Below are 13,318 nucleotides of genomic sequence, written 5' to 3'. Positions count from 1 at the left end.
CTCACGCTTGCTTATTTCATTGTACATTTCTAGTTTCATACTTAATGTCTCTTCATCTGAAACATGTGGGGAAAGTTCTGCTGGGCTCTTACATATATAACTGTTCTAAGAAACCCTATCCACTATTTCCACCAACAAATAAAATGGGAAAGGGGATGACTACTTTGGCCTAAAATGGTAATTTTGGCAACTTGGTTTTAGAATATGCTTTTCTTCTCTCTCACACCCACTGTGTCCCCACAGCAAGCTCCTGGGAGCTCTACTCATTCATGGAGATGAGACAGTGCACATCCTGAAAGCCAAAAAGCTTCCTAGATTCTAATTTTACATCTTATATATCTGATTCCAGAACCTGGCACATCTCATAAGCCCTAATATCTCCACTGTGTAATGAGCTTTCACAGAGTCATAAATTACAAGTGCAATTGAGCATGACTCACGCTGAAGACGAGACCACTAGAGACCCGAAATTGTGCACAGAGTGGAAAGACAGACTAGGTGGAGAGCAGGAGAAGGTCTGGGGTGTGCTGTGAGCCAGCTCCACTGCTCTTTATCTGACCTGAGATCAGTTATGGTCCCTCTGGGCTTTGAGGTCTCATCAGAAACTTGAAAAACAGAATGGCTATTCCTTCCAGCTCCAACTTTTCAACCACTTATATTCTGTAGCTGATTAACTTCCAAGAAGATGGTGGCTTGTTTTCATCACCTCAATTTTCTGCTTAAAGGTCAAACAGATAGTAGCCTGATGTGGCAGAGATTGCCAGCTTCCCAGAAGTACCCTCATTCTCTAAGAAGACCACAAGAAATCTCTGTTTAGCTCTAGGTCCTCCAGAAGTAAGATCCTGCCGATCCATGCCCATGTGACTAAGTTCTTCCCAACGAGATTATGTATGTATACGGGACAAATGGAAGCTCCAGGAAAGTCTCCTACATGTTTTTTGTTTCTTCTCCTCACCTTCACTAGATCCTTGAGAAAGGGTCTTATGAAAGCTCATATTGCCTCTAACTCCCCATCCATCAGCCTCAGTCTCGTGGGTGCTGGGATTACAGATATGCTTCACCACACTCAGCTGTCCTCTTCCCATACTGATCATGTGTGTTCTAGATACCATCTTGGACCTAGGGAGAATGAGTGACAAGCCAGAAGGAGTCTGACCCCAGAGGCTACCCTGGGATAGAACCGCCACACTGGCCCTGGATTGCAGACCTCTAGACTGATGTGAGAAAAACAGACCTTTAGCTCACCTAAGCCAACTCCTCAGCGACTGATATAAATGGCCTTTCAGCCTCCGACTCTCTCTGTATTCCCCTTTACAGCTGACATGGTGTTAAGTTTTTGGGTACAGAGCACTGAGGGGCAATGCAAAAGGAAGGACCACCTCTTGCTGCTCCAGTGGCCTCCTCTTTCTTGCTCCAACACGAGTGTCTGCCATCAGCTTTCAGAAGAGCCACGGGTGCCTTGGTCCATTTAGAGCTTTGCCAGTCTCACTGCACATTTTGCTGCTGGCCAGCCTTTCCCCACAATATAGTAGCACTCCTCCTTCTCCTCTCTCTCTCTCTCTCTCTCTCTCTCTCTCTCTCTCTCTCTCTCTCTCTCTCTCTCTCTCTCTCTCTCTCTCTCTCTCTCTCTCTCTCTCCCTCTCTCTCTCTTTCTTTCTTTCTTTCTTTTGTGGGTCATGGGGTTTGATCTTGGCCTGGGCAACTGTCCCTGAGCTTTTCAGCTCAAGGTTCTGCCCTACCCTTGAGCCGAGCCCCACTTCCCATTTTCTAGAGGTTAATTGGAGATAAGAGTCTCAGGTTCTTCTGTACCGGGCCTAGCTTTGAACCTTGATCCTCAGATCTTAGCCTCCTGAGTAGCTAGGATTACAGACATGAGCCACCGCACCTGGTTTCCTCTTTTTCTTTCGACATGGTCTCACTAACCTTTGTTTCAGTTCCCACAGTCAGCTGTAGTCTGAAAATATTTACTGGAAAATTCCAGAAAGAGACAATTCACAAATTTTCACTTGTGTACTGCTCTGAATACCACAATAAATCTTGCATAAGCACACCCTGACTGACCCGGGATGAACTCTTCGCAAATGTCCACGTTATCCACATTACCTGTGTGTTAGTCACTTATCAGCCTTGGTCTACAGATCAGCTGTGGGTCACAGTGTCTGTGTGGCATAACTCCTATTTTACAAAACAATGATGCCAAAGTAGGAGGACTAGAGCATAAAGCAAAGAAGGAATTCTGGGTGCCTGGGGCTTATAATTGAAATTCTAGCTACTCAGGAGACTGGGATCTGAGGACTGCAGTTCAAAGCCAGCCCTGACAGAAAAGTCTGTAAGAGTCTTATCTCCAATTAACCACCTAAAAGCCAGAAACAGAGCTGTGGCTCAAGTGGTAGAATGCCAACCTTGAGTGAAAAAGGAGGTAAGGGACAGCACCCTAACCCTGAGTTCAAGCCCCATTACTGGCAAAGGCACATACACACAACACAACACACACAGAAGAACTTGACTGTGGTGGGGATCAAGTGGTAGAGCACCTGTCTGACAAGCAAAGCTCTAAGTTCAAATACCAGTATTTCCCCAAACAGAAAGCCAACAAAACCTTTAAGACAGGGCCAGGAGTTTGGCCTAGTGGTTGAGTGCTTGCCTAGCATGCACGAAGACCCGGGTTCGATTCCTCAGTACCACATACATAGAAAAAAGCCGGAAGTGGTGCTGAGGCTCAAGTGGTAGAGCTCTAGCCTTGAGAAAGTCCAAGGACAGTGCTCAGGCCCTGAGCTTAAGCCCAGGACTGGCAAAAAAAAAAAGAAGAAATAGCTACACATAGTACATTAAAAACAACAATTACAATTTAAAAAAAAAAAAAAACCTTTAAGACAGATCAGCTGTGCTACTATGTAACCGTGGTGCTGGGTTTAGTACTAACAGGGCTGGGTCCTGTATGATTTCAGCAACCACTAGGGTGTCTTAGAACATCTCTCCTGCAAGTGGAGACCAGTGCACCTCTGTGAACTTCTAGGACCTCCAGCAGCTGCCTCCACTCCACCTCGAGCTGTGCACTGTAGAGCCCCTCCTTTCCTAGCAGCGCTCCTTACCTGCATTCCTGCTTTCTGTACAGTTCTCTTTAGCACTTTTACTAGTCAATCCCCTTTGACTAGCAGACAAAAATTATTCAATTTGGTATATCTAGAAAAAATAATCTGTTACATAGAAAGACTGGGGGTGGAGATCTCGGGATCTCTACGTCTAGCAAAGGACAACTGGTCAAGTAAACGATGGTGCATATATGCAGCAGGGTATAGAACAGCTTGAACCAATGCTTTACAAGCACCTTTATTATATGTGCATCTTTGCCATAACACACAGCTTCATGGTTTTAAGAGAAAATGAACTGGAAGAGGATGCAAAGCAGTTAGGTCTGATATATTCAAGGGGTGGGGAAAAAAACTGTTACAAATGTATACAGAGGGCCGGGAGTTTGGCCTACTGGTAGAGTGCTTGCCTAGCATGCATGAAGACCCAGGTTCAATTCCGCGGTACCACATACATAGAAAAAAGCCAGAAGTGGTGCTGAAGCTCAAGTGGTAGAGCTCTAGCCTTGAGAAAGTCCAAGGACAGTGCTCGGACCCTGAGCTCAAACCCAAAACTGGCAAAAAAATAATAAAATAAAAAAGCAAATGTATACAGAAAAAGTCTGGAAGAATATTAACAGCAGCTACTTTCAGTCCTTTATGCATTTTTATAGATAGACATAGACACAGACAGATTGAGCTTTCATACATATATACATACATAAATATTTTTGGTAGTACTGAGGATTGAACTCAGAGTCTCCCATTTGATGCTAGGCAGACACTCTATCAGATGAGTAATACCCTAGCCCTTCTTTGATCAGGAAAGTATCAGATTAAAATAAACTCTCCCTTCCTGTCTACCTTCTGGGTACCCCAAAGCATGCTGAACATGTCTATCTCCGTCCCAGGCACCCCGATGCTTGCTGACCACGTCAGGATGACCCTGAGGCACAGTGCAGCTCTTCATAGAAAGCCACCACCTCTGCCCCCTTCTCGCCCTTTTTGGTCCTCATGTTCCCAGGGCTGGATGCGTTGTTGGCAACTGCTTCCTGCTTTCAAAGATTCTAAGAATTGGATGCTCTCATAACAGTTCTCTGCTCAAAAGTTAGCAACAACTCCCTGTTTCCTTAGGGATACGTTTCAAATGCATCACTTTGACATCCACTGTTCCATGTTGCTTTCAGATTTGTCTACACCATTGTCCAGACTAAACCAAAGAAAGACCTGGCTCCAAACAAATTCCAAGCACCCCTTCACCTCACCTCACCCACTATTCCTGAAGTGACTTCCCCTGCACCCCAGCTTCTTCAAATCCCATCCTTCTCGGGCCCACCTGGGGCTTACCACTCTTCCACCAGGAAGCCTTTCTTGGGTGTCCTATGGTGGTTTCTATCTCTTCTGAATGCTTATAGTTTCTGAATCTCATTTAGTCAAATTTTTATTTGACAAGTATTAGCTAAGCACCCACCAGGCTCTGGCTCGGTGCTGGTGACAAGAAATCAGAGTCCTGTTCCTAAACCTGGAAGTTCATTATTCCTCTGGAGTAAAGTCTCTGAGCAAGCTGTCCCACCAACTACCCAGTTCTAGGAGTTAAAAAGCTTCATAGAGAAAAATGAAGGTGCTGAGTAATACTAAGAGAAGAGACTGGATTGACATGGTGGCTGGGAAACGATATACAAGATATACAAGTTATTGAAAGTCCCAAGGCTTTCCCAGGCAGGAGAAAGAAGCTAATTAGGTGGTAGGTGAGGAAAGGAGCTATGTAACAGCATGGGGTGACCAGAGCTCACATCAGAGGGAGGGTATGGAGGGATTTATGTGTGGTCCTAATCAGGTCTTCCTGTTTAAATTGTTCACATATGAGTTCAGATCTCTGGTTGCTCATCACATGCAAAACAGATCTGGGAGGCAAAAGCAGCCTGGGGACAGTCAGCTCACGCACCCGTGTACGAGTCTACCTGGAAACCAGCAAGGCCTTAGACCAACCTGCAGTGATAAGGTTGGAGAGAAGTTGATGGATTCAATTATGGAAGCAGAATTGGCAGGATTGGGGTTTGGGCCGCCTGGCAGGAGTGAGGGAGACTCAGAAGCAAGTTGAGGAAGAAAATTCTGGTTTAAGTACTGAGTGAACTGCTATTCATCTGGCACCTGTGACCAAGGACCTAATACTTCAAGGACAGAATGGGCAATGGGAACTAGCTCAACAGGCAGGTCCCCTGCCTCAGTGTGAAGAGGCAGGTAGCTGGAGGTTGTTCCTGTAGGGGACCAGCTCCATGGACTCCAGCTAGTAACCCAGGTGGGTGGAAGGAAAGAACTCATGTAAATTGCAGGATAAGGCTGAAGATAAGTAGCGTGGCTGGTGGAGCAGGCAAAGACTCAGGGCTGAACACTAATAATCAACTGCTCATGCAGGCAAGCCTGAGAATATTTATTGGTAATTGGATTGGCAGGAACAGTTAGAAGGTGGTGTGATCACAGATAGGTCTGTAACCAATCAGCAGAAAAGCTGGGTTCCTGTTGCTATGTTTGCATCCAGGCAGAACTGGATTATGAGCAGGCTGAGTGGATACCAGAGAAACCTCTAATACTAAGCCTGCGTTTATCTAACATCCTCTCCCTGTTTCTCAAGTGAGAGCCAGCAAGAAGTGGAACCAAAAATTATCACTTGCTATGGATTATGGATCCCCAGAGAACGCTCTGCACCCCTAAGAGGCAAAGATAAATATACAATATGAGGCCACTGAGATTGTCACTTAAAGGGGAACATAACAGGAACCATCGTAATAGCAAGAAGAAGAGCTAATAATTACAGTATGTAAAATATTTCATACTACCTGCCATATTTAATCTTCAAGCAAACCTATATAATGTGGATTTTATTGTTGTTGTGCCTGTCCTGAGCTTGAACTCAGGGCCTGGGCACGGTCCCTGTGCTTTTGTGCTTTAGGTTAATGCACTACTGCTCCATTTCTGGTTTTTGGGTGCTTGAATAGAGATAAGAGTCTCACAGACTTTCTGGCCTAGGCTAGCTTTGAACCTCGATCTGCAGATCTCAGCCTCCTAAGTCACTAGGATATCAGGCATAAGCCATCATAGCCAGCTTGGATGATAGTTTTTAATATCATCCTCATTCTCCAAGTAAGCCAAGTGAGTCTTAAGAGAGGTAAGAAAACTTCATTGAAGCCACACAGGTTATACAAGAAGAGATGGGCTTACTTTATGCTATGGGCTTGAACAGGATATTTCACTGTTGCTGCTCTTTTTGAACAAGATCCTCTTTAGGAAACTAGACCTTGTAGGCTCTCTCCCACTGGGTGCCCTGCACTGACCTCACGCCCATGAGCTTCCTTGGCCTTCTGGAGGAAGAGGGATGCATTTCAACACCCTGTGGTATTCGTTGGGCTCTGGGATGGAGAGCACTGTGAAGGTCAGGATTCTCTCATCCTTGTCAGGTTCTTAGATACAGTACAGAGAAAGTAGGTGGGGAATACAGATACATATAAGACCTTTAGTCTAAGCACAATAGAAATGCTTGCTGCCTGTGGGTGGAGAGAGCTGAGAAAAGCTGCAGGCTCTTCCTGTGCAAGCATCCAGATCATGACCTGTAAAGCTATGAGATCACACAAGCCCAAGGCTTGTCCTGAGAGCATCCACATACTCTGCTGGCCTATCTTGGAGACCAACAGATAAACAGAAGGAAAGGAGCTTTGTAAAGCATTAGGCAGGGTCAGAAGCTTGATGGGAGTGCTGTTGGAGAGATCGTATCTTGGTGAAAGCTGAGAAGGCAGAGGATTGGGGACCCGTGGCTTGACTGACAGTCTCCATGGGAGGGGATGAGGGCACCATCAATGTGATGTAATGGATCCCAGTCTCACTGGTATCTCTGTTCTCTGGAAGCCTGATGAACACCACTTAGCAAAGAGGAGTGGTGGGGAAGAGCCAGCAGCCCAGCAATCCTCCCACATCTCTTCAAGGTCTCCTCACATAGAGAAGTTATCTGTAATGTTAGAAAACCCAGAACTCTTGCCAAGTATGGGTGGCTCATGCCTTGAATCCTAACTATTCAGCAGGATGAGATCTGGGTTGGGGGGGGAGGTAGATAGCCAGAATCATGATCCATCTATTTACACTTCCCATGGATCTGGGATGGCAAACATATGCCCAAGTGTCCAGATATTGGTTGAGCTGAAGTCTTTATTAAATTTTTTTCTAAGGTGGCTTCCAAACCTCCCAATCTTCTTCTCTTGAATAGCTGGGATTACGGACATGAGCCATTATGCCCAGCCTTCTTTTATTGTTTAAATATCTCTATTGAGACATATCTCAGAATCTATAAAATTCCATCTTTACTTTTTTTTAGTTCAAAGGATTAAACTCAGGGCCTCAGATTTGTAGAGCAGGTACTCTACCACTTGAGCCATGCCTCCAGCTCCTTTTCTTGTTGTTTATTTTTTATATAGGGTCTGGCTTTATGACCAAGCCAAGCCTTAGCTATGATCCTACGATGCTTTCCAAGTCGCTGGGGATTACAGGTGCAGGCCACTGTACCCAGCCATGCCATTTCCCAGCAGCTAGGATGACAGGCTTGTGCAACCACACCCAAGCACTGCTTGAGATAGAGTCTTGCAAACATTTTCTTTTTCAGTACTGAGGACTGAACTCATCACTTGTCCACCGAGTGAAATTCCCAACCCTAGGTGAGAGACCAGTTTGCAAACCAAACTTTTATAGCCTCAAACCATGATCTGTGCCCTTCACCTCTACCTCTCAAGTTGTTAGGATGACAGGCGGGAGGCACCATATCTGGCTTTTCACTTACTTTGAGACCCTGTTCAACCATAATGATCAGGCTTGAACATAAAAATTCCTAAGTCAAATTATGCTAGATGAAACCATTTATTGCAAAAATTCAAAATTCTCTTTGCATTTCAAAAGATGAGTTGAGGAAGTGTTAGGGACCACCTGCTGTCTTGACTCTCATGGCGCAAATGTCAATCACTTAGGACTAGCCCACTGCTCAGAAGTGGGTAAGCGTGTACCCTTTGGAAAACTGGATTTGAGTAATTCTTTTTCATGTGAGGAAACCAAGGCTCACAGAGATTAATTAACTTGCCCAAGATCACAAAACCTTGCAAAGAAATAGTTTGAACCCAGGTCTGGCACTGTGCTCTTAGCCAGCTCACACCCATGCCCAGTGCACTCCAGGTAGTGAACTATGGGAGAGCAGAGGTGGATTAATGGCTGCTCCTTCCTAGAGACTGCGAAGGACATCTCATTGCGTGATGAGATATATTGTAACTCCATTAAATCAGCACCTGAGTATCAGCAAGGGCACCTGGGGATGAAAACAAAGATGTAAAAATGCCACCTACCCTGCCTGACCAGGTGTGGAAGCCCCATGGGGGTCAGGTGAGGGACAGCAGGGAAACAAGCTCCCAGGAGATACCATATGAGCCTCCACTCTGCTTAGGACACTGAGGTTCCTGGTCCTGTTGTAAAAGCTGGAAATACTGGAAGAGCTCCGTTTGGAAAGTCCTCCTCCCCCAAAGTCTCCCTAACTCTGCTCAGGGCATTCCCAAGGTCTGCAGGCTTCTGGCCAGGGCTTGGAGCAGGCAGACAGCTCTGTGGACCCAATCCCTGTAAGGCCAACATCACTTACAACACCTCATTCAACACACACTGACAAGGACCTGTCATGTTCTAGGGGCTAATTTAGGCCCTGGACACAAATGACAAAAGTCATTTGTTCATGAAGTTGGATATTTTCTTCACGACATTAAGATGAGGGCCCTGGCAAGAGCTGCCCCAGAAGGGGTAACTCAAAAAAAAAATCTTGGATGAGGCTGGGAATGTAGCTTAGTGCTAGAGTGCTTGCCTAGCATGCATGAAGTCCTGGGTTCAAGTCCTTAGTACCACATAAATAGAAAAAGCAGGAAGTGGTGCTATGGTTCAAGAGTGCTAGCCTAAAAAAAATTAAAAAAGAGTGCTAACCTTGAGCAAAAGATGCTCAGGGACAGTGCCCAAGCCCTGAGTTCAAGCCCCAGGACTGAAAAAACAAATCCTGATTGGTAAGATATAATATAGAGAATGGCCAGGTGGAGTGAGGCCCTGAATTCCAGACAGAAGTAAGAGCCACAAGTGTAGAGGGGAACTGAGCTTCCACACAAGGAAAGGGCAGTTTCCCACACGCTCTACTTACCATATCAGAACCAGGGGGAAGCCCCTGTTACCGTAAAGTAAGCTGGGTGGCTCACAACTAAAATCCCTAGCTACATAGGAGGATGACATATGAGGATTGCAGCTCAGTCAGTCTCAAGCAGACATATCCTCTTGATCATCAGCCTTGAGCAACAACAACAACAACAATAACAAAAAGACAAGCAAGAGTGTGAGGACCCAAGCTCAAGCCCAAGAACCAGCACCAAAAAAGAAAGCTACATAGCAGTATTAAAACCCAATATGTGCTATGCAGACAAGCACTTTCGTGTCATCTGAGCCTTATGTGGCAAATTTTGTTGATCTGACTCACATACCCTCAACTCAACTCTAAACAGCTCTGCTGCACTACTCCTAGTAAGAGATGGTGTGTGTGTGTGTGTGTGTGTGTGTGTGTGTGTGTGTGTGTGTGCGTGTTTAGAACAATGAGGGGGAGGAGAGAAAAAAAGTGACAGGGTGAAGGTTTTACAAATATGTAATAAGTACGTCATATATCTGTATGGAAAATTGTTAAGAAAGAGGGGCAGGAATGAGAGGTTTAGAAAAATTAATAAAGATGGAAGGAACTTATAGTGAATATCACAATGAAACCCCTTTGTACAACTAAGGCATGCTAACAAGGTTTTAGAATGATGTAGGCAGGCAGGTCCTTCTGCACTGAAGTGGTGAGATGGTGATGATGGGAGCAACAAGATTAACAGGATAATGTGTCTGTGCTAGTTTGCTTAGACTCAACAAGGTGGCTGGCAGGTGACTCCCAGAACCAGAGAACATTTCCAGGAAAGAGGACCAGTGCTCAAATACAAATGGCCACAGGCATAAAGTAGATCCAAGGCTCGAAAGCCAATGTGGATCAAGATCCATATTTGCAACCTAACAAATCCTTTTCAGGAAAGAAAGAAATCCAAGGTATCCACAGTAAGCTAGGATGGATGCCCACATCTGAGAAGGGATAGAAGCCAATGTGGATCAAGATCCATATTTGCAACCTAACAAATCCTTTTCAGGAAAGAAAGAAATCCAAGGTATCCACAGTAAGCAGAATGGATGCCCACATCTGAGAAGGGATAGATTATTAGAAGTTTGGGATTTGAAGCCCAGAGTCTAGGATCATACAGTGTGTGTGTGTGTGTGTGTGTGTGTGTGTGTGTGTGTGTGTGTGTGTGTGTGTGTGTGTAAAGATGTGATTTAAATATGCAACCAGGAAGGACAATGCCCAGCTGAGAGCTGTTTTTCATTGAGACTTTAGTGTAGTATAAACAGCTTGTGGGCCTTCCAGATGGATGGATGCATAGTTGTTTCCTTGGTCAGAGAAGTACCAGGAGGATAGGAGGGTTGTGACACTTTCTTCCCAGGGGTTCCATGGCCATTACCCTTTTTGGAAATGCACCCTCCCTCCCCACAAGCTTTTATTTTAGCTCAAGGAGAGCCTGGTGGGTTGGGAGGATCCAAAGATGGCTGTGAAGGATACACAGAGGTGGCTGAAACCACATTTCCAGAATCCTCTACCGTACAAGGTTGTCCCAGACTACAAAGAGTAACAGAACTGACAAGACTAAGTATCCAAAGCCTCAACCAAACTTGCCTCAGGTTTTAGCCCCAGAGACTGGGATCAGCCTGCGATTCCAATCTTTTATCTTTGAGTTTGCAGCCACCAGGTCAGCACCCAACAACCTATTAAGAGTTTTCATTCTGGAGCAAACTGCTCCAGCTCCTGGCCCCAACTCCCACCTGGCGGGGTCCCCTTCCATCTCATTTTCCCAGCTTCAGTGCCCTCTGGTCAAGACCATCCTAACAATGTCTTAGAGACCTTCTCCCTAGCCATATCCCAGTCAGGATGTGCTATCTGCTGATAGGATCTCGAATTACCCTGAAACCAATTCTTCTGCCCTCTCTCCCAGCTCAGAGGCTCCACAGGTACAGAAATAGGTGGATACTCTGCAGGAGTCTTCCTTGTGGTAAATGAGGCCACTCACACTTGGTTTGATCTTTAACCTTCATAAAATCCTCACAGATTCCCTAAGTCCACCAGCCTCACATCCCCCCTAAACTCTCCCCCAGTTCTGATATATCCGATCCCGACCTGCACCAAAGCCACCACCCTAACAATAACAATAAATAAATAAATAACAACTACAACGCCCACATCACTCCACTGGCAGAGATTTTCCCCATAAATCTGGGTCCTCACCCTGTAGAGTTGAGGGAACTGAGGGTGGTAGAGGTCTCTTGGCAGTGAGAAAATGAGGTACTGGCCCAGACCTGGTAGATGTTGCGCCTGGAAGAAGTTCCGCGAATGTGCGAGCGTGAAGCCAAGCTCATTCCCTGCCAGAGGCCAAATGAAAGCGACCGGACAGAGCTCAGAGGTAAACACCACTGCCTGCCGAGCCCAGACCACCAGCCTGGAGCAGTTCGTGGTCTGAGCCCGGTGTCATTCGGGGAGCCCCAGTGGGAAACGGCCCCGTCGCTTCTCTTCGGAGCCTGTCATTGGGCCCACCTGGGCCTGACACCTCAAGGATTCCTGCTCCGAAGCCCACCCCGCTAGGGATCCCGGAGCGGCAGTGCCCCGGCCCGCCGCGCGTCCTGGGGCGCCGCTTCCTGGTGGGATTAGAGCACCTGCTGGCTTCCATCTCCGCCCACCCTGGGCGACCTCCGAGCCCGGGCCGCGCGGAGGGGACTGCGGGGAAGTGAGCGGCAATCCGAGCCCGGCGCGTTCTCCAGGGGCAACCCTTTCATCCTGCTCGCTCTGATACTTTTCTGTCTTTCTTCTTAAAAGCTCTTCCCAAGCGTCAACTACGGAGCTTGGGAAACTTTGCGCAAAACTTCCAAATGCTATGAAATCGGAGCCAGCCACTCCATCGGAGCCCCGAGAGCGCTGCGCCCAGCCGGCAGTCTCCGCTCCAGCCCTGGGAGCTCCGTGGTGGGGACCCCACCGGCTGACAGGCGGCCCGGGAGCCCGCCGCCTCCACGAGCGCTCCCGGGTCCTGGGACGCCCGCCCCGACTGGCCTAGGAGCCGTTCCCGGCCGCTGCCCGGTGCGCGCCCGCGAGCCTGGGACCCGCGGGTATTTAGGCAGTTTCTGTGGGGGCATTGTTTTCCCGGGGAGCTGGGGCATCTCCAGGGAGGGGAGACCCGCCCCACAGACGGCGGCGCAGGCTCGCCCACCGCTCATTTGCATTTCAAAGGCAAACTTCAGCCGGACTTCCCCCAAGGCGGCGGCACCTACCGGCTTTGCACGGGTCGTGGTAGCGCTCCAGCTGCGGCTCCGCGCCCGCCTCGCCTTCCGGAGCCCAGTAGTCCAGGGCGGCCTCCGAGTGCCCCCCGAACCCCACGGCGCCGCGGGGCAGCGGCAGCAGCAGCAGCAGGGGCGGCAGCAGCAGCGGCACCAGATCCCGGAGCGCAGTTGCAGGGGACATGGTGGCGCGGGGCTGGCGGGGGCCGAGGGACTCGCGTGCGCGGAAAGCTCGGCTTAGGGGAGGTGGTGCACTGGGTCGGACGTCGGCGGCCGGCGCTCGGCGGCTACGAGCGGATGCGGGGCATGGCGTCCTCGCGGAGAGCCGAGCGCGGCGCCCACTGTCCGCGATGGGGCACCCGGGAAGCAACCGTTCGGAACGACTTGCCTGGCGGCCGAGGCTGCGGAGATTGCGACTGTGGCGGTGGTGGCGGTGGTGGAGCAGTGGCCGCTCCGCCCCCTCTCCAGCAGGGCTGGACCACACAGCCCTCGCCAAGGCCTCCGGACAGCCAATCACTCGGGTGCCCGAGGCGAGGCCCCTCCTCTTCCCGGCACCTCCGCAACTTCGGAGGAAGGGGAGCGAAGTGAGGATGCTGAGGGCAGGGGCTGAGGGCCGGTCGCGCGCGCTCCCCGCCGAAGGCGCCCTCCTTCGGGCGTCACCCGGCCCGGCCCCGGGCTCCCCGGAACGACGCGCCTTCCCACCGCGGCCGGGCTTCCCGCAGCGTTCCGTTTCAGTGACTCACTTTACAACTCCCCGGAGCACACGTGGACGCCGGCAGGCGCCGGGCCGGCCGCGCGCG

At 48.7% G+C, this 13,318-nt stretch overlaps 1 protein-coding gene across 1 annotated transcript in view; it reads right to left on the bottom strand.

The window, feature by feature from the left end:
- The window catches only part of Tll2 (tolloid like 2), a 99,229-nt gene extending 86,527 nt beyond the window's left edge, over positions 1-12,702 (bottom strand). The window contains exon 1 of the mRNA XM_090346918.1: positions 12,513-12,702. Coding sequence (XP_090203044.1) covers positions 12,513-12,702 — 190 coding nt within the window. The remainder of the gene's footprint in view (positions 1-12,512) is intronic.
- Positions 12,703-13,318: the final 616 nt, after the last annotated feature.

The sequence above is a fragment of the Megascapheus bottae genome, chromosome 15 (genome assembly GCF_031878675.1).
Source record: "Megascapheus bottae isolate mThoBot1 chromosome 15, mThoBot2.hap1, whole genome shotgun sequence".
Taxonomy (NCBI): Eukaryota; Metazoa; Chordata; class Mammalia; order Rodentia; family Geomyidae; genus Megascapheus; species Megascapheus bottae.
This window is presented reverse-complemented; position numbering and strand designations above follow the sequence as displayed.